Genomic DNA, 25,835 nt, shown 5'->3' with positions numbered 1-25,835 from the left:
AAAGTCTTTTTTCGTCTCTTTTCGCCTTTAGAAGTCCCATATCCTCTTGTTAACTTGTTATTATAAACGATATAAGATAAGAGAACTAAAAGTAGTTCATAAAATTATCTTTTTATGTTATTATCAAAAGGCAAGTAACCTTATAATGAACTGAAATTTTTCAGAGCAGCAAAAATGTTGAGTTATAATTTATTGCTCCGTCAATACGATTTCAGCTTCCTTTGTCAAAGACTTAAGGAATTATGTTTTGTCCAGGAATTTGCAATGGAAAAGGTCCACAAAAAGGCCAAACCGTAACAATAACCAAACTAAGCAAAAAGCAGAAAGAGTGTTGCAAAACGTTCAGTTCAGAGTGATTATCAGTGTTGTAAGTTTCCCTGTTTTCTTTTTGAGTATAAAGTAATTAAAAGTTAAATTCTTACACAATTTTTAAAATTAAAGATTCTCAGTTTAAAAAAGAAACAGACCTTATCTAACTACTTATTTTCTTAAATACTTATTTTAAAATATTCATTTTAAGAAAACCTCGAAATCGGTATTTCAAGTGAATTTGTTGACTACTCATCACAACTGCTTTCAGCAATAGTGAAACCCATATGGAGCTGAATTCGCAGTCAGTAAGGACTGTGGCTGCGATTCAGTCCCAGACAATTCGCTCAAAATCAAATTTATTTGGCAACCGCTCAGAAATTATGAGGCGGCAGCGGGGGGAGCTCACATGTGCGTTTTATTGCATTCGGCATGCGTTCCAATTGCGTGGCTCCCCGGCTGGCGAACCCCAAAACCCAAATCCCACGTCCTGAATCCGAACCCCGATCCACTTGCCACCCCCTCTATAACTATTAAGGTTGTCAGCGCCCCACCATCTCCGGCAGACAATGGGCGGATGGCTTTTGTACGTTCGAGTATTTTTATTCATTCTATTCCGTTGGCTTTTTACTTTATTTATTTATTTCGCTCGCCGCTGGTCCACCCTCCGACGCTTTTGGGCAAAAATAAGATTTTTATTTTATGCTCGCAGTATGTTGTAAATCTTGTCGCTGCTGCTGATGAAACGAAACGAAATTAAGAATTTTTTTATTTCTCCTTCGCAATTTCAGTAATAAAAGAAATGCCAACCGGGATGACGGCGAGGACAGGACAGGATAGGACAGCGCAGCACAGGCTGGGCGGCAGCCGGTGGGTGGTGCGTGGGCTCCCAGGCGGGGCGAACGCCTCCGCCCATCCCCACATTCATTATGAAATCATTTGGTATTTATTATTTCGTTTTTGTGGTTCCATTTGAGATATTGCCTTCATTTGCCGCGTTGCTAGTGGCGACCGTGGCGCAAGCTGCCAGCAGGAGTCACAAGCGGAGTGCCTCCGAAGATTCGGGTCCTTAAAGATGGGGGAAAGTTATCAGAAATGAAAATCAAAATTGACTCCTGGAAGTCCTGTTATATTGAAACTGCATGGATACGCCATTAAAAGCCCACAGTCACAGGTACAAATAGTTAAATTCTTCCAAAAATATACTATCAGACAACCTATTTGTTTCCAAGCTTCCATAACACAACCTTTTATAAAAATAACCATTAATAAAAATGTAAGGGTACTTACCTTTCACCTCATTTTCTTTCAAAGGAATACCTGCCCGGGCGATTTGCTGAGTGTAGCGCACCGTGAATGAGCCGCATTCTGATGTTCAAATGCATACTTTCGAATCGGATGTTAATTCAGGGAAACTACGGGGCTATCGTGCATACCCAGGGGAATTCCCTCCGCCCCATTTCCTCATCAATCGTATGGAATCCCGCATTCCCTGCTCTTAACCCTTTTCCTCGTCCATTAACCCACATTGTAGCACCCCCGGTACGCGCCGGGATCAGTCTAAATGTTTTTGTGTAAACACGAAAGTTCGACCAAGCCCTGAGCCACCCACTAAGCCGCCCAATCCACCACTTCCCCAGCTGCTGGCCGAGTGGGTGGCGGTGGGCGGCACAGTGCTCGGTAATTGTGTGCGCCTTTGTTGCCGTTGCAGCTTTTGCACTTTACTTCCTTCTCGGGCTTTGTTTTTCGCACAGTGAGCAGAATAAGCGCACGACCCTGCAGCTGGGAGGGCTTTTGCAGTGATGCCAATGCTCTCAGCGAAGAGGCGAAAATTCCCATCCCTAACATATACACCAAACTAAAATTTGTTATAACCCCGAAAAGAAAATAGTTTTCTAATCAATTTTGAATAAAAATGCTTCCTAAATATATTTCAATCATCCCTTGAGTTTAAACTTTAATAATCTTTGAGCTTATATCATAGTAAGAACAATTTGAGAACCGTTTAATGATTACTTTATGGGTAAAACAAATATATTTTGAAAGTTTTGCTTTATATGTTCGAATATCATATCATCATTATTACGTGGTTAATTCTTTAAAATAATTATGTCTATTATTATTATTATTATTATTATTATTATTATTATTATTAAACTACTTAAAAAGTTTCTCTGATAACAAATAAGTAAAGTAAATAAGTAAATCTGTATAAAAGCGAAAAGGACTACTGTCCTTTTTTAAATACAGTACAGATAGCAGTTCCCATTCGATGGCTCGACTTGTCCGGGTCTTCCTTGAGACCTCAGGCATCACTGGTTGTGGGATCCGGGTGTTTGAACGGCGGACAGCTTCGGCTTGCTACTTGTCCGGACTTTGCTTGCCTTCCGTTTTGTTGGTCCTCCCTTTGTTGCTGCCTTACACAATGACTTAAGCTGAAATGTCAATTGGATGTGCATGGCACGACCAGAGTCCTCGGGACCTGGAATGGGAACAGGAGCCGGAGCCGGAGCAGGACCTCGGCGAGGACCACGACCAGGCCCAGAAATGAAAATGATGAAAATACACCCCCGGGGCAAACGAGAAACGTAACGCTGAAAAAGTGCTTGTGACAGCAGCTCCCTCCATCTGGGAGCCAAAGCACAGAAAATCCTTTCTTGGGCTAATAGAATTCAAACGCATGAAGGCTTTGAATAGGTTCGTTTTCGAAGGACGACGCATTGACGCTGAGCTCTGGCCATTTTCCGAGTGGAAAGTGGTCGGAGGTAGGAAAGTGAAAGTACGTGACATTACACTGCCCCCGAAGGCGAGGGTTCCTATAGCAAGCGATCCTAATGGGAAGGAGTTCTGCTAGTAGTATAACAAATACAAAAGAGATCTACAAATAAAAATTAAATTGGGTGTACCAAATTTCTTTAAATAAATACCTGAAAAGAAATCGGGTGTATATTTTCTTAAAAAACACACCAATTATGTTTATGTTCTTAGCTTTTACTTTCTGAGGATTAGATTACAGTTTAAGACCGGTCCTCTACTTGGATAAAACTTATTTGGTAGTTTTACAATACTACATACTATTATTATATACTACTTTACAATACTACAATATTTTGAAGTTTCTTTAATGGTGATTACAATCATCATGGATAAATGTTTATATATCTTTATAGTTTATATCCTCAATATTTAAAAAAATAGCTCATCATATACTTTCGACTTCAAGAATTCGAGTTTATAGTCCTCAAATCGAATGCATATGATGTGCCATTTTTGAAACCACCCTCGCTCGTTGCGGAGGCGATGTCTTTGACGTGGCCAGTTCAGGTTGGAGCAACTGGAGCTGAAGCCGGGCAGAGCAGGAGGACTTCGGGGGAGCCGTCCTGTGTATAGTTTGTTTCATAAGTTTTGCAAAAACCATTAACGACGCTCCACAGCTTCCCCCGTCCAGGACTCCCTCGTCCAAATTGAAAAGAAAAAAGTGAAAAGCTGAAAACTTTTAAAAGTTTGAATTCCCGGCGCTTTCTTTCGGACCTCCGGATACTTTGTGGGCGGTTTGGCGCTGCTCATTTGGTCAGCAACACGCGTTCGGGGCTTGTCCAGTTCCTGACGTGACTCAAACCTGGGGAAAATTGGCAAGAAGGAGGAATTCGTTTTCCCGTCTCAGCATTTTCTGGCCCAGCTAATGGCTGTGAAAATGACTAAGTAAATTTCCATCGCAAGAGGGAAATTTCGGATTCTGTATGGGTCAGGGGTCACTAATAGCATTCAACTAAGGACACATCAAGTTTAAATTTTAACGGCGCGTAGATGGAACTTTCTCTCGTTATTGTGAATTGTAGTATAGAGGTCAGTATGGAGGATCAGTCGTCCATAAAGTGCTACCATTAAGTCACAACTGAGCTCGACTGTGCAGAGTGCCTGCTTACCTCGGCGACTGGTCGCCACTACCCACTTGGCGAAGTGGGCCCCGTTCTTACGCGGTCACATAGACATAATATTGCTACCCAGTCGATAATAGGAGAGGGTGTCTCGACAACTGTGGGAACCCGGCAAAGTGGTACAGGCACTTAGTTCTTACTTCTTAGACTAAATAATGCATCGGACTGCGGTTTGGGCCTCCGGTTGTCTCCGTCATGGGGAATGGATAATATGTAACGCAGTGGCAGTCGCTGCTGTTGGATTTCTGCATTATTCAGGTGAGGGGCTCAATTAAATGGGCGTCGCGGTTATTCTGCCGCACTGTCATTAGCTTCTTGCTGTTTGCATTTCCAAGGGAATATCGATTCGCTTAGACAGGAGAGCTAAACTTAAAGTTTGCTTAGAGGTTGGAACGGGAAAATACCACAACTTCAGGTCCTATACATGCTCTTTAAATGTGTAACTGCCAATGAATTCTTGGTGTAATGGTGTCTCCTCTTCTAACGAATTCGCGGTTCATGCATGCTTCACCCTTGTTTCCAAAATAACTAGCCAAGCTTTACATTTTTAATTATTATGGATTGTAATTAAATATATGTTCTACTACTTCCTTTAATGTTTTCTGCGAATGCACAGAATAAAAGCACAACTGTTCACCCTACATTTGCCCTTTAAAAATTCTATAAAATTTAAATAGCTAAGGAAATAAAGCAGAAATGCTTCTTAAGTATGTACATCGTGCCATTTTACCCTGGAAGCGGTTTATTTAAATGTCCCAGCTCGTATTCCGAATTATTAAAATAAATTTGTAATTCAAAAAGCTTGCAATAAATTTGGACGCCCGCAAACACATTCCTGCAGGATTGCCGCAAGCTGCAGAGCAGCCAAATATAAATAGGTTGTGGGTAGTGACAGGCGGGATTCGTGGTGTTAGGGGTTAGGGGTTAGGGGTTAGGTTAGTCCCGGCTGAAGGCGGTGGTGGGGCGGCCGGGCCGCTGATGTGTGCTTGTCGTCGGCACGGCAAAGTACTTGAAGAATTACACACAATGCATGCATTATTCATGCTTACTTCAGAATTTGCGTTACAAAGTAAAAAATGTTGTAAGGACACTTGTGCCCTGCCAGGCGAGTCCTCGTGAAGGCAAGCAATCCCAATCCCGGCGAGCGTGGGGAGCGGCCACAAGACGAGGAGGAAGTGTGAATGGCAAAGCAGGGCTAAGGAGCACTCGTCGCCCCAAAAGGAAAAGTGCAAAATATTCGAGGTAAGCGCAAAGCGCATAGACCGCTGATAGATTAGAGTCGGTGGTCGTTGGGTTTCGTCGCGGTACACTGTGAAAACGGACGCCATTTTGAGGAGTTAAACTTTGAGACCTAATTATAAAAACAAATCAGGTATGCAATTTTGTATTGAATATTTTATATTGATTTTCTTACATTTGCTAGCGCTTTTCATTCAAAATTGTTAATTATAATTTTATTACAACGCGTAAATTGAGAGATGATGAAATATTTGATGTTGGTCACACTGAAAAATGTATTTTTAAGTTCTCTACATACTTTATAAAAACTAACAAAAGCTCATGAGCGGTTTTTGTATAAACGCATTTTAAAATTAAAAAAAAAAAACATGTTGAAATAAAGTATATCACGCTATAAATTAATTTTAAAATGGGCAACCCTTCCTTAGAACAAGTCAAATAGCTTGCCATGATCCACACGTTCGGTCCCGTCCAGATCCCGCTCCTCTTCATCGCTGTCTTCGCTGCTGTGCTCATCATGGACTTTTTCCTGCACATATCCACGATAGGCCAAGAGTCGTTTAAAGCTATTACTTTTGGAGTCCTCGATTTTATAAAACATTTCGAGGTTGGGCTTCATGAATCGATACTCGGCAAAGTCCAGAGGATCGACGAAGGCCAACGACTTCACAACACTGATGTACGCGGTGCGACCCACCATGTGGTGGCACACGGAGCTATATGGAAATTTCAGGTTCAAGAAGAACTGATGAACCAGGTCCGAGAGCTTCGAGGTTGCCGTAAAGAAGATCTGCGATCCCAGAAACAAAGCCCCGTACTGTTGATCGTCTTCTGGCAGGCACACCTGCAGCTCCAAGGTAGCCGTGTTCTGATAGTAGGTCACATACGGTCGCGACACATTGGGATGTGTTTGCAATGGTATCTCTTCCTTGAAGGTTTTAGCTGGTACTGGTGGTAAGGCAGTCCTAGCCTTGTTCGTTTTCTTCTTTGGTTTTGGGTTAACTTGAGGAGGATCACACTGATTGCTCCCTCCGCCCATCACTTGGTTGAGAAATTCGACGGGATCAATAGTGACCTGGTTAGGATCATTTTTGACTTGTTTGGCGTCCTCCAGTTGGAACATAGCGCAGTTCCTGATACACTTATAAAGCTGAGACATGCTGTCTTCATTGGATTGTGAAGAGCTTTGAATATTACTATTCGATTTAGGAGTTGCTTTCGACTTGAACTCCTGATCCTTCTGCATCAGCTGGTTCTTCTGAGTCACCTCGCGTGCTTTCTGTATAAGGCGCGGGCATCTGGCGTGAAGAACTTGCGGAGATTCCGGCTCTTCAATCTCCTTTTCCATCTTCTTAAGTGTGCTTTCCTGTGTCGGCCCCATCTCTCCCGTTCCCCTCAAGCATTTGTTTATTCGCCTCCCCTGTTACTTCCGCCACTTCTTCGTTAATTAAGTTTTCCCAGAAGAAATCAATAATCTTTTGCTTAGCTCGCTCACATCTGCTTCCCAAATTATTCTTGATGAGTTGTCTGCATAAACCATGGCCACCAGATCCTGTACAAAGAGGGTGTTTGCCGCTGCGAACTGAATTTTGGCCTGGAGAAAATGACCCTTGGGCAGATTCTTTAGCCAGCACTCGACAGTGGTGCGCTCCTCCTCGGCCCAGCTGCTTTCGCCGGACTGCGGCACCACTCCAAGCAATCGCAGATCGCAGGACATGGGGGGCTCCTGCAGCAGTGCCTTCGAACACTCGAAGAGTCGACCGGATTGCGCTTCCACGACTCGAGTGTCAACATCAAGAGCCTGCACTTTCACCGCTATGTCGGAGCTTAACAGATTCACGTCCTGAATGGGAGCTACCTTGAGCACCCGAACACGCTCCTTGATGTGGGCGGTGTGGAGCATGCAGATCGCTCCTGCCACTGGAGGCCAGTAGCGATGGGGCTGCTTATCCTGCAGGAGCTTTAGGCGTATCTCCTGAATCGCCAAGAAGGGCATTGCCTTCGAATTGCCCTTGGGCGGCAAGTGCTCTAGCAGGCGGACGCAAAAGTGAGTGGGAGAGTAGACCCGAACCAGCTGAACCTTCACGTCTCCGGAGGCGGGAACATAACTAGGACGCCTGTCCAAGTCGGCCACATGATGTCGATCTTCGCAAACAGGATCACGGCACTCGCCGAACACAAAGATCTGGCCGCAGAGCGCTTGCTCGTTGCTCTTCTTACTCTCTATATCCCTTCGAATCCTCTGAGCCACTGCCACCACGGCGGGATCCAGCTGCTGGTGCGACCGCAAGAAGTCCACAAGCCGAGGCAGCTGCCGTTGGTTGCTATTGTCCAGGAGCACCAGAGAAAGCAGGGAGACCTGACTGACTGTGGGAGCCAGACTGTTGGTTAAGTTGCCGGAGAGCGTAAGATGCCTCATCTTGAACTTGCTAAACGAGTTGCCCATCCCGTAATGGATAAGTGTATGTGCATTCCGGATGATCAGCTCCGGGCAGTTGTCCGTGCAGAGGAGGATCACCCCGCGAGTGTTTGCTAGCCAGTGGTGAAACTGTTCGAGAACCTCCAAGTCCGAAGTCTGAAAGTAGGGCAGGCAACCGAAGCCACGATCCTCCAGAGCCTGCACCAGTTCCTGCATCTCCGCATCATCCATGCAGTAGACCACGGTGCGGTAAGCCTGCGGAGATCGTTGTTTCAGCACCTGGACCACCTTGTCGCTCTTCGCCTGCAAACGAGCCAGGAAAATCCGTATGCGCGTGCCACCGTAGAGGGCTGCCTCCAGGACGTCCCCAAATATAACTGCCGGGTGGTTGCTGGCCATTCTCATCTTGGTCATTAGAGCTTCGCTATAGGAGCGCGCCTCCATCACCACCTGTGGGTAGTGGCTGGTGGGCAAGATCTCCTGCACCACCAGCTTCGCATTTCGCAGCTGCTCAGCAGACATCAAGTCTACATCATCGTACACCAGAAACTGGAGGCGCGGAAACCGCAGAAGTCCCGGCGCCTCACGCCAAAAGCATGCGAGCTGGGCGGGAGTGGCCACCAGACATCCCACGCCGTTCAAAAGCCGGAGTAAGAACTCTGAGGAAACCGCTGTGGGAACGCTTAAAGTCAAAGTGACGCCATCCTCGCTGCGCGCCTTCCGCAGCAGGGCTTGGCACATGGCACTCACCTGGCGGACGCGCGCCAAGTCGGGCACCAGGATCAGGGCCACCGCTCCCAGCTCATTCTCTGGCCATTTGCCGGGATGGAGCATCCTTTGACGCCGGCTCTCCGCCAAGACTTTGCAAACCGCCTGGCAAACCGGGGGAACGTAGGCGAAGGTGCGTCCACTGCGCGGGGCACCCACTATCAACGCTCCGTGCCCCAGTCCTGCGCCCAGATGTGGCCACGAGTACGCCTGCAGGCGCAGCAAGCGGTTGAGTCCTAGTTTCCTCATCGTCTCCAGGATATGAGGCAGCATCAGCACCTCCGAGAAGAAACGAGCTGGCCGCAGTGAGTAAGTGGAATGGGCCACCACATATTCGGAGCAGTTGGTGACCACCAGTGGCCGGATCGCCTCCTGCTTGCTGTACGGATCGCCCACCTCATAGTTGGGATCCTTGCCATCCGGCATTGTGATCTTTTCCAGATCTTGCATTATTTTTGCTAAGTTTTCGCCGCTGTACTTATTGTTCTCCATAATTTTCAACTCAATTTGTTCCCAACTTGGCTGAGGCTACGAAAAAGGCCTTTGCACACGTGGGAAATCTCCCTCGATAAGCTCTTATCGATAATCTTCACACTCGCTAAGGCTTTTCACACTACTGAGGTTCGAAGCGCCTTCGAAAAGCTTTTATCGATAATTTCTTATATCGTTAAACCGTTTTGTTCCCTGATGAGATTTTCACACTAATAACATGATCATATTTTTCGGCAAATTTTGCTTCACTTCGCTTATCAACTTTTCAAAGATCTTTACTCTAATTTATGAAATGAAGTCGAGGTATCCCCTAATTTCTTAATTTAATTTATAAAATAAATCCCTTGAAATATAAAATTTAAGTCACTCCTAGACCCAACATATTTTGGTTTTAAATGTTCTGAAGGAATCTACATTTTTCGTTCACTTTCAGGTAACCCGAATTTTCGAAGTGCAGATTCATCGCCTCGGAGGGGCATGTGAATTGCGTCAGCTTTCGTGGCGACTTGGGAGGGGCGACACCACCAGGGGACAAATGTACATAATCATGTCAGATGTCAGCCGAAACGAAGCGAAATGAGTAACGAGGCAGGCAACTCAGTCCAGGAATCCAGAAATGCCAGCAGGGCATTTGATTGCCTAAATAAATGGGGACCATCACTTGATGGCAATTGCTTGCCTTGTTCTCGGCTCCGTTTGGAATACTTCAATTTCTGTGTAGCGTAACAATCCTCTGCCGCGTTCCCCATTTCCGGTTTGACGTCTTACTGCACTTAAAGGATGGTCGAGACTTCATGCTTAAAAAGTTTCAACAAATTAAAAATTCCGAATTAATTTACACTGACAGGCAACTAAAGAATTCGCGTTTTTATGTTTGCTCAACCTTGACAATAACAAATAATAGCTGCGATAATTAAATTTCTAGAACATATAGATTCATACTTTAAAAACCGAAATATTGTTAAACATTTTTGATACTGGATCTAGGTACTTTTGTATTTTATAAAAAAATGTTACTTAATGTGGCTACAAAAAGCTATACCTACATTTATTTATCCTCCCCTTTAAGAATAACACCGAACGTCTTTAATGTGGGCCAAGTCGGGGGATGGTTGCAGGATGAGGAAGGCAGATGAAAGTCAAACTAAATGGAGCCGAATCGCTGGCGTCTTATCAAACCGCACACGCGCCCATCTGCTCATCACGACCACTGGCACTAGCAGAGCCACTACCATTTCCACTACCGCCGTCATCATCATCCTCATGATGCTGCAGGAAAGAAACAGAAATCTACTACATCATAAACTAGGAAGATGGGGTGGGGCGGCGATGCTGGTGCGGATGGGTGGTTTTCGAAATTATGTTGATAACCTCGCATGATCCTGACATTAGAGCTGCTCGGGTGCTCGGCGCTGTCGACAACGACCGACCTGGGATGAAATGGGACGGGCTGGAGCGGGCTGGAATGGCTTGGGATGCCAGTGCCAGTGCGGATAGGAGCGGCTATGGCGATGGAGATGGAGATGTGCACGTACCGGCTTAAGTATATTCAAGCATATGGAGGGAATCAAGTGAAAATCAATAAAACCCAAACACGTCTACACAAATCACATGAAAATCGATGTTCATGGCAGTTACCGCTCCTCCAACTTGCACCAAATGTCACACGGTGAAAAACGGGAATAGCGAATAGAGATCGTAGCTTTTTAGCAGGAGTGGAATTATATGTTAGATAGATAGATAGATATTACAATACTTTAAATCTTTAGGAGCAAGAAATTTTAGTTTCTTTTAACGTTCTGAATGTCTTATTTTATTATTTTAAGTAAGAAAGGTAAAGTATCTGGGTAAGTTATGTAAGTAAATAATATTTTTTTATCTGTTTTCAAAAAGCTAAATGTAACAAAAACTGTTTTTAAGTCTAAGCACCATAAAAAAATACACATTGCCACTAAAAGAATTAACTATATAAACCAATGAAAAAGCATTACATTTACCATTTTCAAAAATAGAAACACACCATTTTAAAACAACAGGAAGAATATTTAATTCCTAAGACTATAGCTCCTTTCAATTTTGTTGAGTAATTCAAGCAAACTAATTAATAGGCTCTTCTTTCTTGCCGTGCAGCGAGGGACGCGGGAACTAAAAAGCCACTCTGGGCCGGCTCCGGTTTCCTGCTCCCCGGCGATGTATCGGAGAACTTAAAGGATTGCTGCCCATGTTGCTGTAGCTATTTTATTGGGAAAACGTGCGGCGCATTAGAAGAGGCAGCTCCGCAGTTTCCTCCTGCGCCACAAAGGCGCACTAAGTGGTCCATTCGACGAATGCGATGCCGGGCGATGGCGCTGGGTTGTTCGAGAGGCGTTCATTTGTATCCCATTTGGAATCCCGGCGAAGCTGCTATGGTTCCGCTCGGAATTCGGAATTGGGAGTTGTGATCCTGTGAAGAAAGGATTGCCGGCCTAAGTGCCCGAGCCGGCTCCGGCCGGGCTTTTAGCAGCGCTTTCTTACGGCCCCATTCTGGCTCACATTTGTCTGCGAAGTGCATTTGTGTGTCCCCGAACATGGAGGCTTTCTGGTGGGGAGTCCCACACCTGTGCGAAAGTTTCAAATCACGGAAAATATCAAAACTAAGTGGATATGGTGTGTGGACTTGAGGAGCACTTTTGGGGGCTGACAAAAAATAACACCTCCTGGAAGTTATTTCTAAGCTCCATTACACCCATCAGGTGGCGAAAGCCCCATGGACCAATAAATACTAAACCCATTTTTGCTGGCTGGTTAAATTCAGTAGTTGAAATATTCGTAAATTTATTACACCATTAACATTCAAAGAAAATATAATACACTTTTGTTTTTAAGTAGTTTTCAGATCAAATGTTCATTGCATACTTTTTCAAAATGTTATATTTTATACTTCTCCACTCATATCTTATCTTGATTTGTTCTTTTCGCTTTGCTTTTAAATAAGATAGTTCAATGTGTAAATGAGGCAATAACTATGGAAAATAGACAAATTAAATAACATTAACCAATCAGATATTAAAATAAAAATCGAGTTGAAGTAATAATACACTTGTACTGACACAAAAAGCATACCTATTTTTTATTTTTTTATCTGTAGATACCATTTCTTTTTAAAGAAAACAAAGTCAGCATTTCCGAAAGCAAACGTCTTAGCAATGTGGAAAGGTCTATTAAGCCGCTGTGGGTTCATTTCCGAGAGGGGGGAGTGGTAGGCCGCCCCGAACATCTCATTTGGCTAACTCCCGGCGGGACGAATTTAGGTTAAACTCGTGTGGAACTCACTCACATAAATCATGCATTTGATTAATTGTATGCTGCTGACTTTTATCCTGTTCGACACTGCAGCAGCGCGCCTAAAAAACTCGAAAGAAGATGAGGGAGAGCTGGCCTTTAAAACTTTTGGCATGCACTGAAAAAAATAGCTTAAACTACCCACATTACTATTAACTAGGAAAAGTCCGGTTCAATTTGAGCCTGATGAGTGTATTGAATAAAGATTATTAAAAAAAAAAATTCAAAGAATCGAAAACCTGTTTAAGTAATAATCTATCGAAATGCTCTATAAAAAGAGGTATCCAAAAGATACTAATGGTAATATGCACCTTTCATTCCAATTTCTAATATTCGGGTAATGTTCGACGTAACAGATCGTAAGATCAAATCTATCATGTTTGCCGAAAAGGCTCTAATTTTGAGTTTACCAGGAATATATTAATTTTTTGAAATTCACAATTTTCTTGATGATGTTGGAAATTCTTCCCACTGAACACCAAGTACCCCCGCATTACTTAAGAAACCAATATTTTATATTAAACATGGAAAATATAAAATCCCTGTCCCATAGAATCTCCTCTTTTTTCATGTCTTTGTTTTTTCTCAGTACATTGGTGCGGCAGAAGCCCCATGCTGGGCATTGTGCCCGCCCCTGCCCGGCCCCTTTCCTCGCCCACCGCCAGGCAATTGTGTTGTGTAAACATTTTTTCAGCACTAACTGACATGTGTAAATCCCCCAGCACCACAACACCCAGACCCGGAAAAGCAGCTAGACGAGGGAAACGCGGATGCTTTCTCCAAAGCCGATCCGATGGAGAGCGGAGCACCCACAACGAGCCAGTGACAAATAGGAAAGGGGGAGTGGGAGTGGGTGGGTGGGCGCTGTACGGCCCAGGGATGTGGGATAAGGGGCTGAAAGGGGCAGGGGCAGGGGCGGAGGGAGAGTGTTAGCCGGACTGTCCAACGCCAGCGGCGCCATTTTTTATTTCTATTAAGATGAATTGTTAAAACAGTGACAGGCCCTGTGTCGGCGAGGCATTTTCATCCATTTTCTTGCTTTCCCCTCCACTGCCACCAGAACAGGGCGGTACAATGGGTCCTGTCCTCCCGTAAAGGCCAGATATACGATGTACGGGCATCAACATATGCACAGTGTTCAAAGTACATATCTATCTAAGAAGGTATACTTACGAGCAAAAACATATAAAAATTTACAACTGGGTGCAGGCGAGACATTTCCCAAATCACCACTAATACTCTTACAAAACTAAAAGGACCAAACTCAAAATAACCAAAAAAGCAACCCAAAATAAATTTTTTTAACTATAAAAGATAAAATAAATAAATAAAAAATAAATAAAATGGGTATACAAAATATTTGGTTATAACTTCAATCAATTGCTCTAAAACAACTATACAATTTATTAAAGCGTAAAGTAAACTACAAATCATACTAACTTTATTATAAAATATAAGTTTAAAAAAGATATAATACTTTTTCGATGCTTGCAAAATGCACTCAAGAGAGCTCCAATGAGTGCTTCTCGCAGCTCAAGAGTTTCCCGAACCGCTCAAGAGATTCCCTCGCTCTTGAGCGCTTCATCAACAGCTGATGGCAACACATGATCGCCCGGCAGCAGCAGCTGGCCGCTGGCGGCCGCAAGAGCCGAAGAGAGAGGGCGCCGCTCAAGAGAGTGAGTTCACGGCCAAGGAAAAGGAAAAGCTGCGACGCCGGCAGCGCAGCCGGCGCGGAAAATTGGTATAAAAGCAGCAGCACGCGTGCCGGCCGGATAGTAGCTTTGGAAAACTGTTTGGAAACTGCTCCGCTCCGCTCAGCTCAGCTCTCCAGTGTGTCCCGTTATCGAAGTTGTGCCGCTGCCGTCGCCGCCGCCGACGCCGCTGCCGCAGTCCAGTTTTTCTTCTATTTTCCAAGCTCTCTGGCCGCGCTGCTCTCGCACGCACCCACACACACACAAAGCGGCCACAGCACAGCTGAGCGAGCGTGGAGAAGGACAGAGCAGAGAACGTGCCGGAGGAAGGGAAAGAGCGAACGCAGCAGAGACAGAGAGAGAGAGAGAGGCCTCGAGAGAGAGGGAACGGGAACTTAAAGCTCTGCTTTTTCCACACGAAACCGCAGTCGAAACGCGGCCGCCAAAAACAGCACATCGGACCAAGAGCGAGAGCGAAGAGGCAGACAGACGGGCAGGCAGAAAGAACACTTCTACAAGAAACGCAGCCATCAGCACTTGAAACTCCGCCATATGTAGCCAGCAGAAGCAGAAGCAAAGATAAAAACGCCTAGGAATCGAAAACGAAATCTCTGTCCAAGAAACAACAACCAGAACGTCTTGAATTAAATCAAAACCATGTGCTGTGCTTAAATTTGTTAAGAAAACCAGACAGAGCGAGATAGCAGAGGGAAAAGGAAGCCAACCAGCGAGAGAGCGAACGAGAGAGAGCTGAACGGGGCGGCGATTTGCGTTGATTTTTTAGCATGTATTGAATTGAAACGTTTAACTAGAATAACAAATTTAGTTGTTGATACTTTTCCAATTGTTTGTTAAAACGCCGTCGCTGGAAAATCGAACTCTCCACCCACACACACACCGCCAAGGCAAACGCAAACGCAACCACAAAACACCCAACACCCGCGAAATAAAATCAAATTCTTGTGATTAAAGTGCATTTCTATACGTACGTTAAATACAACTATCCACACTCACGCAGTAACCACACACGCATACCTTGTCGGTCGAGATCGAAATCTATATATCGCCATCTAATATCGACGGGCACACCAGCGGGCGGCAGACTTTGGCTCGAAAACCCAACACTCCGCTGGAAACACACAGAACAGCAGTTTCGACGGCGACTCTATGAAGATGGAAGTGCTCTCAGTACAAAATCACATTCAGGGAAAATTCGGTGTTAATAAAATTAAAGGTAAGTCGAAAGACTCATTTTATTTAGAAGAAAGTGTGGGTTATAATGTTTAGGTGACCAACTTTTGTGGGGTCGAAAAAATAAAGGGTATGTACATAGGTCAAAAATTAAATTAATTAAATGAAAAAATATTTTTAAAACCTTTGAAAAAAGTTTATTTTTATTAAAAAACAAAACATTCCAAATGTAAAATTATAAACAGAAATAAACCAGAATATGTTGGTTGCTTTAAAAATGTTTGATAAATTTCCAATTTCTATGCAGATTTTCTGTATAAAAAAGTGAAAAACTTTTCATAATTCGTATTTATTTTGCATTTACCAAAAAAAGTTGTGTTCAGATTACAAAATTATGTTTAACTTGGTATCGCAAAAGGTTAAATATTTGGACAACCTACTTTCTTATTTGTTTTATACAGAAATACTTTACCAAGATCATATTGGAAAAAAATGCAAACAAGAAGGAATGTGTTCGTGTTTTCAATTTATTATGCGTTTAAAGTCTGTTCTAGATTACTAGCTTAAAAAAAGCGAATTTTTAAAGTTTATTCCACTTGTGCTGTGAAAAACGAATCCAATTTGCTCTACTTCCCCGGTAGTTTCGTTTTTAATTGCTAAATCGAAGAACATTTTCGATTCAGAAGCATAAAAATCAAATGCAGCACGAGCACAGCAACGGCAACCGAAAAGATTACACATTTACTGTTCGGTGTTATGACGCTTGATTAATTTTAGTGCCCTGCCGCGCATTAAAACTAAATTTAAGGTCGCTGCTCACCTTGTGAACTTACAAAATCCACTCGGGTCGCTTCTTGCAAGAATTCTCAATTAAGGCACATTTCGGATATTTTAATGCGCCACGAACATTTTTATTTTTCATGTTTATGGCCCATTATTTTCCTCTTCTTTTTTTGATTCAATTAATTTTATAGCGTACGGAAACATTTCATTTGATGTCTTTAGCAAATTTTCCAGAGATTATAAAATTCATTTATTCGAGTATTTCTTTAGCCAAGGGAAAATGTTTTATCACAATTTTTCTCTGATTTCGTATGGAATTGGTCTATGCCTCAAGTGTTTTTGGATTAAGTTCGATTTTGAAGGAGCACCAAGGCTTTCAAAGTTCCAGAATGAATTAAGAGCGTTCCCTTTCTAAGTGGCCTGCGTTTTCACAACCCGCTGAAGGTCCGCTTGAGGGGTTGCAAAACGTAAAATTTGCATTATGCATTTTGCACTCGGTTCCGTCCGAAGCCAGGCCGGCGTATCCTGTTCATGTGTCTGACGGGCGGATTATGCAACATCCTGTTAATCCTGTCACTTTAAACTTTGCTCCACGGCCCCCCAAGGAGTTGAGTCGGGCAAATTAGACGCGGCCCACAGGCCGTCTGGGCCGCAGGGAGGGACTCCATATGCATATGGCCGTGCATCCATCCATATAGCCACGTAGCACGTAAGCCAAAAACAGCAAAAAATGTAAAGTCACCCAGAGGCGAACACAACACAACAGGCGGCGGGGGTAGCGACATGCAACAACATGTCGCTTCGCACACACACTCCCGCAGATTTACCGTTGCCAGCAGTGCTGCCCCTTTTAGCGGGAAAGTAGGCATAAGAATGGTGATTTTTGTGGAAAATGGGAAGTCGAACCATTGCAATTGCCGACGCAAGTCGTGAAATCGCCTTCTGTTAAATACTTTTCTTAATGTATGTATGTACATGTATGTGGTATGCCACTCTAATCCCTTAGAAAAAAAGATTCCTCCGAATTTCGAACAAAATCTCGGGAACTCATTTTCGGACCCGATTTCCAATTTAATAATAAGTCTTATAAACAGGCCTTCTAAATGGTTTAGTATGTTTGGGCCCTGCTCGTCCATTTGCAGAGCTTAAAGCGTGGTAAATTTGAAAGAAACCTATAAAACGGTATCTGCATACTTTCCAATCAAAAGATCTAATGGTCTGGAATGGACAGATTTGGCGTGAAAAAGCTGAGGGCCGTTTCGGGTACATTCCCACCTTGCTGTTGGCTTGCACCGCGCTCAACGCTCTGCAGACCCCGCCGCCCCCGCCTCTGCGCCGCCCCCTTCCCGCCCTTCCGCGCCCCTGGCAACGTATGTATTTGCAGTCAATTTAATTTCATGACTGACTGAGCGCATGCAATTTTATTTTCGAAGGACATACGAGCAGCCAGCCTCAGCAACACTCACACATGGCCATTATTCTTTCTCCATGAAGAAAATGTAATACTGATGTACACTGGGTGGAAAATATTGGTAGATATATTTGGATTACAGTCTGTTGGCTTCTAAGAACACACTTATGTATTTTAATATGTACTTAATGAAGCGCATGTTTCCAGCATTCAAACATTAAGATTTGAAATTTGCTTAGATCATTCCAAACACAGATATGTATAAATCCATATATATTTATTAGTTAGGTTACATACAAACCTACAGATACTTTATACATATGTATGTATCTCCTGTTGGGAAAAGGGTTATCAAGAAGTTGATTTAATATTTATCAAACCCATGCGTAGGTTTGTCGAATTCAGATTCGCAGTGGTTTCCAAAGATTTCCATTAGGGGCCAAATGCGAATGACTTCCAAAATTGGCCGCGATGAATTATTTATAAACCGTTCATTGATTCAAAAAAAAACTACATATGTATGTTCGTATACAGATATCAACAATCATACGCAAACATGCCCAAGCGCAGTTCATGGACTGTCTTACAACCAATTTAACTCGATTAGCGACTTTTTATTGAGTTCTGAAAATAGAATGAAACTGAGCAACGAGCGTTGATAACAGTACAAACGTCTTAGGTCGGTAATTAAGTGGAAGGTCTGAAAAAAGGCAATCGTACTAAGTAAATATGGTGTTCTATTATAGGAAATCTGGATTAAAGTAATTTATTTAAATTTCGTATACATATCTAAGTAAGTTTATTTAATTAGATAAGGAATCGAAAATATGCAAGAAATACGCGTTTATCATTCGAAATATACACTGTAAAAACACGATTCAAGGACTGAAGTGCGCGAAAATTGAATCTCAAGGCCAAGCGACGTCACGCGTTAAGAGAGCCAAGTAATAAGCCCGAAGCTCTCCTATCCCCCGCCTCCGCCCCCTCTCCCACTCCTCTGAGGTGAGCAACAACAATGGGGGAGCACAAGAAACAAGAACAGTCATGTTTGCGGTGTACCGTTAACTTGGATGGCCTGATGCTGCGTCGGTGCTTCTTCATTCCGCAGGTATTGTTATGCATATGTACATATGTACGTATGTACATTCTCGTGTTCGCTGTTGTTGTTCTTGCTGATTTCGGATGCACAAAACACACAACCACAAATGCTCCTCGATTGCTGCGGTAAGCAAGACAAGGACAGAAGTAGTTGGCAGAGTGGGGAAAGGAGCTGGGGCTGTCTGTTCATCAATATGCCCATCTCTCTTTCAAAAGCAAATATGTACGCACATATTTACATATGAATGTGGACAGACGTATGTATATATTTACAAGTACGCCACCCACAGTGCACATCTTTTTTACATTTGGGAGAAGAGAGAAGATTCAATAAAAAAATAGAAACTTAATTTATAAAATATAAATTTAAATAAATATTAATTTATAAAATTTGATAAAAAAAAATATGAATTATTTATAATAAATTGTGCATAGCTCACAACTATATTAACATATGTATTAAGTATACAGACCAATTTGTTTTCTAATTTCTGAAATACTGTAATATAATTTGGGTGAAATAACCTCCCCTTACCAATAGGTACGATTTACGGAATTTCTTTATTGGTTCGTAAAGATAACAAGATATTATTCATTTATGAGTAGAGTTTTACGGCTACTAATTTGCTCGCAGCTGTGGCAGAATGTACATCCAAACATACGCACATACATACAACCATACAATGTACACATTTGTTTGTGTGCTCTGTAATTAAGTGTGTGGTCGTTTTCTGTTTTTTGTTTTTTATTTCGTTCTTTTTGGCTTTCGCTTTTTTGACTTTGCACAAACCCTTTTGTGGAGACAACGGCACTTGACAAAATCCAATAACACATACGCAGTGCGAGCGAGATGGGCTATGAAGGGGGTGGAGAAGGAGAAGGAGGAGGAGGAGAGACGCACACATGTGGACACATGCAGAGCCGCAAACATGTGCCGTTAATTTCTTAATTACGCGGGTGTGCCTAGGAGCCAGAGGGAGACGGCAGACAAGGGAATGGAATGGAAGAGCAAGACAGATGCAGATGGAAGCGGGGGAGGGAGAGAGGGACATGCAAAGCTAACGAGAGCAAATTGTCCATTCAGCAACGTTGCAATGATTATACAGTGGGCGGCATGGGCGAAGCAGGGGAATGTGCACAGGGCGGGGGCATACCCTCTTTAAAGAGTTTCCGCGCTAATTACAAGACGTTGTCGAGACAAGCCAAGTATGCAGTGAATTTGTACTTGCACTCCCACACTGTGCACACACAGTCTCTGAAAAGGAGTAGGAATCCGATGTTGGAGGAATATCATCAGGAAAACGTCGAGCACATATTGGGCTATTCACCTACTTGAGTAGATAAGTGAAACATTTCGTAAACAACTTTTCAAACAATTACCAATAAAATATAATGTGTCTTCGAAGTGATTATCTTAACGAAAATCGAATTATTATCAGATGAAAACTCTACTTTAAAACGAATTTACAGTGGTTTCTGAAGGAGTCAACACTCGATTTCGTGAGTTTTCGAAAAAGTGATCCTAAAATAACAAGCTCTCAATATTTGATATTTACCCTACCCTTAAAGCACTTCATTGAAGTGATAATGATACAGATCATTAAAGAATTTCTTTTTTTTATTAGGAGACATGTTTTAAACCATCTCAATTGCCAAACAAATCGACCCACTGTACCATGTAATTCCCCAGCTCAGTGGAGTTGGTTTTCGGGAGGAGTTGAGCTCCGCTTTTTATTGTCTGGTCGGTCGGGTAATAAAGTAACAGCGAAAGAAATAAAAGCCAGTGGCGGAGAGGAGGAAGTCGTGCGAAGGGGGTGAAAAGAAGGGGGCGGGGCACAAACTGCTGACTTGGGACATGGGTGGGAGAGGGAGAAAGAGGGGGAGAGAGCGTCAGCTGGAAGCGGGAAACGGCTGATTTTCCAGCTGTTGTTGCCAGGTGATTTCCCCCGCCCCCGCCTCGCCCCTGCGCTCCCTGGAAGCGGAGTCTGCGCACAGCGCTCTTTCCGGTTCCACCGAGTGGAACGCGAGTGTGGATCCCGATTCTCAGACATCAGCTGATTTTTTTTTAAGCTTCCATTTCCACATGGAACTCTGCCGGTCGATGTGCCATTCAAAACTACAGTTGAACTTCCGTAACTCGAACTTTTCCAAGCCGGATCTGGAATAAATACAAATTGGAACTCTTGCAATTATTGTTCAAAATCAGGTATTCTGAAAATCGGTTCTACGTTATCGAAATGTAGGGTAATTAATAGTTTTTACAAAATTATATATCCCTTTGATTAATGTTATTATATACCAATAAATAAAATACCCATATAAATTTCTATATTTCGTACTAAAACATTTTTCACTTGTTATTGCAGACTGGCAAGCTGCGACAGCACCGCTGGAGGAGGAGGAGGAGATGACCGCGGGCGTGAACGGGAGCGCAGCCGCCGCCGAGGGCATTCTGGACGTCGACGTGGTGGATGGTCATCCGGCATCTGTGCTGCACATGCGACAGCACCAGGCGCTCAACACCCGCCCACCGGCCACGCCCCCCTCTGCAGGGGGCGGCGGTCCCTTGGCGGGAGGAGGTGGAGTATCTGCCGGCATGACCACTCCCAAGCAGGCCACCTCGCCAGTGGCTGCGGCCAGTTTCGAGGTGCCCGTTAGCGGAGGCAGTGCGGCCGCCTACCACCACGCCTACATGACCAACGTGCTGGCCAGCACCGCCCAGCAGAACTACCACCACCCAATGCCCGCCTCGCCGCTTCAGTCGACGGCCGGCGCTCGCTTCGGGGCCGCCGACAATCTGGACGATGTGAGTGCCAGCGCGGTGCGGGAGCTGTCGCAGCAGCTGCAGGCCCAGCTGAGGGACGCCAAGCGGCGCCACCTCTCCTGCACCGAGGTCACGCTGCCCAACGACCTCACGCAGCGCATCGCCGCCGAGATCATCCGGATGTCGGAGCGGGAGCCGTGCGGGGAGCGGGCCTGCACACTTTTCATCGAGTTCGAGAGCGAGCCGAACAACGTCAGGTGAGGATTTGATACAGGGCTTCTTACTGTGGGACACTCATGAATGATATGTATTCGCTCTCCCCTGCAGGCGCATTGCATCCTTCAAGGTGGACCCGGATACGGTGTCGATATTCGAGTTGTACTTGACCTTGAGGCAGGACAAGAGCGGCTGGACCTCCCTGCTGCCGCAGTTTATAAAGTAAGCAACTGAGAGTACAATTCGGTTCAACAGCACTCTAAATATCTCTTCGATCCTGTCCAGAAACCTCACCCGTAGCAATACCATCAACATCAGTCCCGACTTCACGCTGACCAAGAACAAGCTCTACTCATCCGAGTGAGTCGCTCGACGGAGGAGCGGCATGGAGCATGGCGAACCAGAATCGCTGGGCTGCTCGAAACTCAATCCCTCCGAACAACAGCAACAGATAGAACAGCAACAGCAGCAGATACAACAGCAGCGGCCATCGCAATAGCAACATCTATCAGTCGTGCCTCCTTCGTCGCGACAGAATGGACTCATGATCTTCACTATGGAATACAGAGAGATACGGCGAGGTGATGTTTAACCGTAGAGGCAAACTTTTGGACCACAAACTATCAACTTACTCCTGCAAATAACAAATCAACTCAACGCTAAAGCAACACAATTATTTTGGAACCTAAGCTCTAAAACAAACCAAAAAACCAAAACGAAAACAAAAACAAATCAACTGCAGTTGCAGGCAACTCAAAACTCTTATTGGACTGACTTTTTGGCTTAAACAAAAAAGGTACTTTTTGAAAAACGAAAAAAATCGCAAAAAAAAGAAGTATTGAAAGGGAGGAGAACAAAAGAAACCACAAGGAATATTCAAAATATTGTAAAACGTAAGGCAGACAAGCAGAAGAAAACTTCACTCAGTGAACGGTTGTCGGTGATCCGTTTTAAATTGAATACAAAAGGCAAAACCCCCGGACGGAAGAGTAGAGTATTAACCCCATTCGAATGTATGGATGTGTGTACACCATCACCTTGTATCATCATCATAATCCAGGAATCGAGTGCAGCTCATGTATTGTGTACGATACATGTCTTTTGTCACGATTCAACTAGGCTATTACTTCTAAACGCATGCATACATCCATCTAAATACTGTATTGAGAAAGGGAAACCAACAAATTTCTATATATATATGAGAGCAAACAATAAGAATCGGAATCGATCAACCGAAGCAGAAAGAGGAAAGTTAATAACAAATATAAAAACAAAGTTGATGTGATATTATATAATAATTATGAATATTGATAAACGCATACACACTCACTCACACACTCACACACATAAGGAAATCAAACGCAAACACTTTGCAATAGATTGGAAATTATTTCGAAATTTGGTTCGATCCCGACCGGTGTCAAGTCGGTTCCCAGTTATCTTACAAAAACAAAACACAAAATTAATGTTAGTGAAATAGATTCAAAAATTCTCAAAATATTTCCACCTACTTATGATTAAGCTCTGTATTATTATTTTAATTAATTATTATTTTCTTGTTTGTGCATAGTTCCAAACTTTGCGAGGAAAGTGTAGCCGAGTGGCTGAATATACAATATACATATATAGATATATATGAAAAATATTTCTAATATTCGATGTGTTTCTAATGTAAGATTTTAATATTAAACAAGAAAAACGAAATCAACCAACAAGCAAACCTAAACTAAAATCCAGCAGAAGATTTCATTCAATGTGCGTAGCTGTGTGTTTATCCGTAGTTTAGTTAACAAAAACAAATGCAAACAAACATGCAACAATAACAACAACACGATATGACAAACAAACAAAATTGATGAGGAATAAGCGATGAATTTCGACGGAAACCGGTTAAATATTTATCTAATGGATACATTTTGGCTAGTTAGTTGGCAAACGAATTGTTTTGGTTAACGAATGCAGTGAAATTATTTGTAAAAAAGCGAAAAATTAAGAAAAAAATGGGTAACTATTGTGAGGAGGCAGAAGCAAAACTTTCGGAAAATATAAAGTCATCTGTGTTAATAAATTTTAAAATAATTTTTAGCGTAGAATAACAAAACAAAGAAGTGAAATCGCAAAGGCAGGCAAAATTCATAAATCTGTTGTAGGCGACAGACCTCTCAGCTCTCACAAAGCCACAAAAAACGACCGATCCCAAGTATTTGACAGGTTAATTGTAGTTTTACTCGTGCATAACACACCCCTCAACAAACACACGCAATGTCAAACAAGAATTTATTTATAAAACCAAGAAATACAAAAACATTTGCAATAATTTATATTAAACTAACGAAACTTTTTCCATCAATAATCAATCCCACAAAGATCTCGACTAATAAGATGAAGAACTCATTATATGATTAAGGAAGAGCAAATGGAAAATTACACACGAAAAGTACAGCTTAGGTATTTAAAACTTGCTTTAAACTTGTTTAGGCTAACCCAGGTGTAAAATGCCAAGGCACCTAATGCGTAATGAATGTTTTAGCCATCTCAACTCAAGTATCGACGTTTTCAGCTCCATTCGATCATTAAACACAATCACACACATAAGATATGCATATGCTAGGGATATGTAGTGTATGTAAATAGGCCACCGTAGCAGCAATAAATGAGGAGAAGTTAAAACTCTATATATACTGTATTAACTAATTAAATGTGAACATAAATAAAGCAAGTGAAGAAATAGAACCATGAATGTGATCTATTTAATAATAACCTTAAATAAAGTTAAATTTGCGGAAAGCAAACAGAGATATTGCGATCATTTCCTTTTGTTCCATTGAAGTTATTAACCGCGTAGTTGTAGAGCATTTTCATTTGTAGAGCTCTCAGTATCATTTGCCGCCTTGTTTCCATATGATTGGTTCGCCTTTTTGTTCACAGTGTAGCCAGGCTTTGTAAGATTGTACGATTCGCAATGCATTCTGTGTGGTTTTTGAGCTTTTTTGTAAATCGGATATCTGATATTGTATTTGAAGTAGTGAAACCATCTCCAGTTCTCGGAGTGTTTTTTGTTACGTTTTCCATGGATAAGTGAAACTGTATAGGATACAAAGAAGAAATGAATCTTAGATCTGTCCAGTGCTCCTCAAAGTATTTTGTAAACAATAATGATAAACCAAAAACGAAAAGAAGGCGACTTCAAAATCGTGACAAGTATCAAGCCCGCAGCGGATACGAATATGTATTTATGCAAGGGCCACGAGAAAAGTTCTATAATGAGTGTAAGATAGATGGATATATCTATATATATTGTAGAATTTTTACACATTCTATTACGGACTACAAAGTTACCGACTAAGGCAAACATTGCGATTACTACTACGGCAGAACTAATGTATATTTTCGGTGTGTGTGTGTTGTTTAAGGGAACCAATTACTGCATTCAAGAATCAAATTGCAAATCAATTACGATCGCCTCAAGAGAAATCGAAAGCAAGATCCATCCGTAACCCCAGAGAACCCCAGTACCAGGCAGCACCCGGATTAAATTCAAATCAAACTGCATTCCAACTGCGACCGAAATCAGTATGGCATCTTTGAGTATCGATAGGAAGTTCAGTTCAAACGATTATCCCACCATATGCCATCTGAGCCAGATTCATTATCATTTTCTCGACGAGTTCGGGACCCACAATCTGCTTTCATTGGCGGCTACGCTCAATCAGTTAGGAACACTCTTAGAGCCCGATTCCCTCCCAGGTTTTGTTTCATCTTCGACTAACTAAAAGCAAGGGAACGAACGTTGTTCTTAAACACCGTTGATAGGATCTGTGTTGTACACCATATAGTTATGTGACGAAGTAACGTTTAACAATTTCCATTATATATGTGGCAATAGGTCTATACGAATAATGAGTCTAGGCGAGAGCTGAAACGAAATAACGAGAGGGGAGAGTAAATATATATTATATACGTATACCATATACTACCTATATGATTATGAGTGTATGTAACGAAGAAACAAATGAAATAAAACAAATTTAAATTTTAGTAGCGCTTAACAAATTCTAGCAATTTAACAAATTTTAATTAATCAAATAAAACAAACAAATGCAAAACCTGCAATTTAATTTTTTCTCTGTGTAAAAGTTGATTAAAAAATAAAAAACAACAAAAAACAATAAATTTTTTAAATGTGAAAAAATGT

The 25,835-nt window shown here is 42.7% G+C and overlaps 2 protein-coding genes across 2 annotated transcripts; one reads left to right on the top strand and one right to left on the bottom strand.

Moving 5' to 3' along the window:
- Positions 1-5,910: 5,910 nt before the first annotated feature.
- On the bottom strand, positions 5,911-9,099 carry LOC108027962 (putative ATP-dependent RNA helicase BoYb). Its single transcript, XM_050886712.1, has 2 exons — positions 6,982-9,099; positions 5,911-6,852 (listed from the first exon to the last, which is right to left on the bottom strand). The coding sequence occupies exons 1-2, from the start codon at positions 9,097-9,099 to the stop codon at positions 5,911-5,913; spliced, it is 3,060 nt and encodes a 1,019-aa protein (XP_050742669.1).
- Positions 9,100-14,274: 5,175 nt separating this feature from the next.
- Positions 14,275-24,436, top strand: LOC108028391 (protein charybde). Its single transcript, XM_017100205.3, has 4 exons — positions 14,275-15,411; positions 21,027-21,681; positions 21,752-21,862; positions 21,926-24,436. The coding sequence occupies exons 1-4, from the start codon at positions 15,345-15,347 to the stop codon at positions 22,002-22,004; spliced, it is 912 nt and encodes a 303-aa protein (XP_016955694.2). The 5' UTR covers positions 14,275-15,344; the 3' UTR covers positions 22,005-24,436.
- The last annotated feature ends 1,399 nt before the right edge of the window (positions 24,437-25,835 follow it).

The sequence above is a fragment of the Drosophila biarmipes genome, chromosome 3L (assembly GCF_025231255.1).
Source record: "Drosophila biarmipes strain raj3 chromosome 3L, RU_DBia_V1.1, whole genome shotgun sequence".
Lineage (NCBI taxonomy): Eukaryota > Metazoa > Arthropoda > Insecta > Diptera > Drosophilidae > Drosophila > Drosophila biarmipes.
This window is presented reverse-complemented; position numbering and strand designations above follow the sequence as displayed.